The sequence below is a fragment of the Triticum aestivum genome, chromosome 3B (genome assembly GCF_018294505.1).
Source record: "Triticum aestivum cultivar Chinese Spring chromosome 3B, IWGSC CS RefSeq v2.1, whole genome shotgun sequence".
In the NCBI taxonomy this organism is placed as follows: domain Eukaryota; kingdom Viridiplantae; phylum Streptophyta; class Magnoliopsida; order Poales; family Poaceae; genus Triticum; species Triticum aestivum.
In genome coordinates, this window is record NC_057801.1 from 562,270,066 (window position 1) to 562,275,902 (window position 5,837).

At 48.0% G+C, this 5,837-nt stretch overlaps 1 protein-coding gene across 1 annotated transcript; it reads right to left on the minus strand.

The window, feature by feature from the left end:
* Nucleotides 1-765: 765 nt before the first annotated feature.
* Nucleotides 766-5,551, minus strand: LOC123070925 (F-box protein At5g46170). Its single transcript, XM_044494335.1, has 2 exons — nucleotides 4,010-5,551; nucleotides 766-1,192 (listed from the first exon to the last, which is right to left on the minus strand). The coding sequence occupies exon 1, from the start codon at nucleotides 5,243-5,245 to the stop codon at nucleotides 4,037-4,039; it is 1,209 nt and encodes a 402-aa protein (XP_044350270.1). The 5' UTR covers nucleotides 5,246-5,551; the 3' UTR covers nucleotides 766-1,192; nucleotides 4,010-4,036.
* Between the last annotated feature and the right edge of the window lie 286 nt (nucleotides 5,552-5,837).

The following is a 5,837-nucleotide window of genomic DNA, read 5'->3' on the forward strand; positions in this document are numbered from 1 at the left end:
TGCCTGCATGCCTTACGCCTTTTTTCCTGAACTATGCTGAAATGATGTTATTGGACAGTTACCGTGGTTAAAATATCTTGTTATTCGAGACATGCAAAATCATGACGTTATTCGCCAGTTACCGTGCCGCAGGTGTATCTTCTGTCATGTTTTTTTTTTTTTGAACTTTTGAGGCACAAATGGCCTCATGCAGATGAATTACTCACCAATGACCACAGGTTTTAAACTCTGGCAAAGAATTCAGCCACTCAGTTTCGAACAGAAGCGGAACTTTTCATGCTTCAACTGGGTGGAGGGGTAATGTATCACACACAAAGTTTTTTTTTTTTTTTGCGGGTGAAAAATGTATTACTCAACTCGAGAAGTTCATACAGTCAATCGTAGCTAATTCCGTAGCAACCAAGAACCGATCCAAGTCATGGTTCTACCTTCTAAACGAGCAAACTGAGCTAAACTATCACTAACCTTATTTTGGCTACGAACGATATAAGTAATACATGATTCACGAATAGTCATAAGATACTAATCTCCTTGATAAGCAATGCATAGATTGATCTATCCACCTCTTTTGCCTGGATCATCTTCACTGCAATAAGGAGTACGACACAAAGTATTCACACATATGCAATAATGCAAGCATGCGTAACAAAGCAACAATGCATGCTGTAAATGAAACAAACATCAAAGTAGAGTGAAATTATTTGGAAGAAAAAAATTCCCTACTTATCTCCTCGTCGGTTAAAAAATCCGGTCGGACAGTCTGGATTGATCGAATGATTATGGTATAGACATAGATAATTATGCATCTGTTCTGTAGTAAAAAGTTCAATCTAGAAACATTACTAGTCTGATACACACAAAGGTTCAACCGTTTGAGTCACATATGCCACAGCACAGCTAAAATGTGTCTGGAAATGACAGAATGTTTCAGCCTATGATTTGGTATAGAACTAGCAGAGTAACAGTGAAGAAGGGATGCTACTCGATCCAATATGTCCAATAGGCGGATAGTCAACAATGGCCAACCAACCTAGCATCTAGAGGCTTCACTTCAGGGTATTTTTGCTGTAGAAGAGACATTCCGTTCCACATTGCTGAAAAGCCCAGCACAAGCAGGGTGTATATAATCTGCATATGCGTCAGGTCCACCACTACTGCAAACGCTGATACGCCTGAAGGGCATCCCATCATCCTGCAAGTAGAGTGAAAATTATTTCAGTGAAACATTTCAATGGATCAGCTATAATAAATCATAAAAAATGGAAAAATGCAACGGACAGAGGCACATTTTTAATAATTATCTCCAATGCTTCATAGTCTGGTAAAAGAACATATACGCAAGAAATGCAACGGATATCAGTGCTATTAATTGTAAATATGCAATGGTTGATTTCAATAGTAAAGAAACTATATATGACATAAATAACGAATTGCAAAAAAGGAAGTATGATTGGGGAAAAGCATTGTTGGCCCCTTCTAAAAGTCAAATCTTCATCTTCTTTTACAGTTGAGTGCACAAGAAGTGCTAAGAAAGCGCCACACCATTTCAAATCCTTTGTGTCATCCAATAAGCATTCAATGAGACAAAATGTATCCTTCAAGTTCAGAGTGTAAGCCATATAAAAAATTTCTAGAGAATTCTCCTTTACAGACTAGGCTATACCACAAACTTCTATAATACTCTCCTTTAGAGTCTTGCATCAACCCGCCATAAGCTTTCTCTGTATATTTATGAAGTAAAACAATTCTGGGTACTAAATTAAGCATCCATTGTGAATTGTTCTCCATTGTAGACCCATAACATGCAAGAGGATCCATCATTTAAGTAGTCATTCTCCATTCTGGCCATAAATGGGCAGACTTGCACAGGGGCCACTATACTGTATGGTCCTAAAATTCTAGCGAACATACACCACTAGCATGACTTGCTACGAAGTGTGGCTAAGCAAAAAGTTAGCAAGAAGTGTGGCAAAGCTTGGCCAAATGTTGAACCTATGACATGGGCCATAGGAGTATTTAAGTGCGGCAAGCCAGTCATAAAGATGGCAATTGGGCCCATGGTTATGGCCGCCTGTGGGCAACCGCCCCGAATGGGTAGGGTATGCAATGTGCTCTTTCCCCATGGGTTGTATCCATGGGTAACCCGATTAGTAGTGGGTAGGGCATGACTACGAGTGTGTGCCCGTGGGTTACCCATGGGTCACCCGATTAATATTAGCGCTTAAATATTTTATTTTAATTTTAAATGACATGTGGACATTTTGGTGAAAGATTTGTTTTAGGGTAAAATGCATCTATCTTGCTTTGATTATTGCTCGAAAGAGATCAACCCATAAATGAACTAAATGCTACCTAAGTAGCTTCAACAGAGCAACAGGTTGGCCAGTTGGGTTGCTCGAAAGAGATAAACCCATAAATGAACTAAATGCTACCTAAGTAGCTTCAACGGAGCAAGGCGTTGGCCAGTTGGGCCTCCAAAGCTAGCGTGTGCATGTGCTTTGCATGCACAACAGCAAGCAAAATATGCAGCTGGCTAACTGCTTTAGTACCACCTCGCCTAATCAAGCACACAGGAGGTGGAGCTCTGCAGATATATTACTATATGAGACTAGAAGAAGAACCAACAATCATCTGTTCAGAAGTGCATGGCGCCAAGTATTGGGCATGAAGTAAAAATTAAGAAAAATACTAAAAAACCGGTGGGTGCCCAATCGGTTTGGGTGACCAGTCAGGTTGCGACATGAGTGCCATTAAAGATACATGGATAGGGTCATGCATAGGCGCTGGACCAGATGATGGGTTCACGCACGGGTCTGGTGAAGGTCGCCCCGACAAAGCCTGATCCGATTGCCATCTTTACACAGTTGCGGTGCAAACCAAACATGGACCTATATATGTAGTGCGCGGCGTGCCTAAAGTTAGGAGTGGCAAACATCGGCTGGGAACCAAAAGTCCCGTAAAGATGACAAGACTGCGCGAGCATTATTTTCTCTCCTATCTAATCATAACATGACCTCCAAAAACCATAAAAGATTGTTGATTCCCAGTAACCACCTGCCTAATACCCGAGAAATTGCATCGCAGCAAACATGCCAGCAGGAACAGAAAGGAACTAAAACAGACATCCGAATAGCTGTAGTAAGACCAATTCAACAACCTTGACTTAGAAAAGAACTCATATATTGTGCCTTTACCATGCCAAAAGTCGCAAATGAGCCATATCAGTGCATGGTCCAGCAAACCAACAGAATGGCAGTAAAAATAAATATTATATAAACATTAAATCCTTTCCTGTTAGTACACTAACCAAAATACGTATGCAAAACATATGCACCCGGAAACCCTGATCACCCAAACCATGAGTCTGTGACCGTGCCCATTACCATTACTCTCTGTTGATTAAGGAGAACAAACTAAGCATATCAAGTTATGCTCACCATAAAGCAAGTTATGTTTGCATAATACCCATAGTTATGGTTATGTCAATCAGGCACTTGGAACCTTCCAAACTGTGGAGAAGCAAAACATTGGTGCCAGTTGTAATACTTAGTACAAAACTACAAATTGGGCATTAGTAATATTAATAACAATAAGAATGATACAAAATTTGCCAGTGTTAGATTCAATAACTCACTACCGAGCCTTCAGAATTGGGACCCATTAGAACTGGAGAGGCATAGAAAACCTTGCCACGTGTTTCATAACGCTCACGAACAAGAAGAAAACCAATGAGCCAAAAATCAATAATTTTGCTTATATACACCCCAATCCTTTATTATTGAATAAATCCAGAACAGCATATACGCTTCCGGGCATAGGTGGCAAACTTTAGAGATAATGATAAAATATGCGCGAATCTAGGTTTCACTCTATGCACTTCGATTTTGGCAAGAAAAAAAAAAGGTAGTTCCACTTAAGGAAACTGCATTGATTCCTTCCGGATACTGCAATGCTACTATCAATATTTGACAGTAATGATGTGCAATAATCATGTGAAGTGATAAATTACCTCCTAGAAAGTTAACCTCTGTGAAGCTCAGAACGAGTTCATTTCAAGGCTGTATGTCCGCCGCTTGAAAAGCACCTTTGCCGCTGTTCGATATGGCTCCTCAAAGGCATCTGAGATCCAGCTAGCTCCTGCCGGACCAGCAGCCTCAACCCCTCCCCCCTCCCTCAGCACATCGTCACTTGGTCTGATCGCCACCAGCGTGGCGCCCTTCAGCAGTACTCCCCCGGGAAGTTCAATATGCGGAGCATACCAAAGTCTCATAATGAGCGCTGGCATGAGCGTGCGGTGTGAGTTGCCAGAAACCGACACAGGCCGCACTCGCAGCTCCTGTAGCTGACTCTTGTCCATAGTGAGCACACCCTGCCCGTCAGCATCCGTTAGGTTCAAGCTATCAAGCATTTCATGATCGGCGATGATTGGCTGCAGCAAGTAATGCCGAGCCGATGCAGCAATCAGCGAGCTGATGGTCCAGACGACGCGGAGCTTAAGGCCCCCATTCGTATGAAGCGACTCGGGGATGCTCGCCAATTCTTCAGGCTCCCTGTTGTCATCGAGAGAAGTACCCTCGCTGTCTGCGGCATCAGGGGACGACATTGGTGGCTGCAGCGGCTTGGACGACACAGAGGATGCGCCGAGGATAACGCAGCTGCCGAGGGTGGACCCAAAGTCGGCCTTCCACTTGAGGAGCACGCCGTCGTCAATGCCGAGCTCGCCGGTGGGCAGCTCGATGCGGAGGCTGCGTAGCTCCTTGAAGGAGCGGAGGACCTCGGAGGGCGAGTGGTGGGAGATGTCCCCGGCGGGCGGAGGCGGCGAGGCGGGCGGAGGGGCCACGGAGCGGCGGGAGACGATGGCCAGGGTGGGGGAGAGGATCTGGCCGAGCGCCTGGATGGGCCTGACGATGCCGCCGAGCACGAGGCGCGCGATGTGGGCGAGCGCGCCCCGGCCCCTAGACGGGGCGGCGGCCTGCGGGGAGCCGGCCGAGGAGGGGGCCGGCTCGTCGGGAATGACGCAGTCGACGCGGACGAAGACGGAGTCAACGAGCGGGACGAGGTCGTGGAAGCGGCGCGAGACGAGCGCGCAGCGGCCGAGCGCCTTGACGTCGCCGATGCGGTTGAATACGTCCAGGAGCACCGCGTCGGGCAGGCGGTCGAACTGGTCCTCCTCCCCCTCCTCCACCCCCACCGCCTCCCCCGCCGCGGCCGCCGCGCTCGGCCATCCCTCGCGCCCTTCCTCCATCGCCCCCGCCCAGCCAAGCCAGCCGGCAGCGCAGATCGGGATCCGGGGGGAGACGGGAGTGAGTCAGCCGCGGGTTGGGGGATTTCTGGTGGAAGCGAGCGAGCGAGCGAGTAGTCGGCACGGGGCACGGCCGGCGGCTGCGCGTGAGGCGAGGTCGGGCACTTGGTCTTGGTTTTGGGTTGGGTATCCCCCTGCCCTCTCCTTGGCCCTTGGGTGGTGGGTGCGGGCGACGACGCGTCACGTGTCGGGCTCGACCGCTGATCGCGGAGGTAATGGGGATCACCCCACCACCCCACCCCACCCCACCCCACCCCACCGTGGTGTCTTTGTGGTGCGGGCGTTTGGACTCGCCTGGGGCGACGCCTGACTGACCTTGGAGAATGGAGATAGATAGATTTGGTGGCTCAACCCGTCGCTCTCGCACCAAAATTCTGACGGCAACCCAATGCCAATGCCAATGCCAATGGGGGGATGGGATCATGACGTTTCCATGGTTGTTGACCTCGCGCCGCGCCGCCCGCGGTGCCGTGCAAGGAACAACCCCGCGGCCGGCTGATGGAGACCGGGACCGATGGCCCGTCGCAGGGGCCTC

Coding starts and splice junctions, on each gene's coding strand:
- LOC123070925 (XM_044494335.1), bottom strand. CDS start 5,245: ATGGAGGAAGGGCGCGAGGGATGGCCGAGCGCGGCGGCCGCGGCGGGG.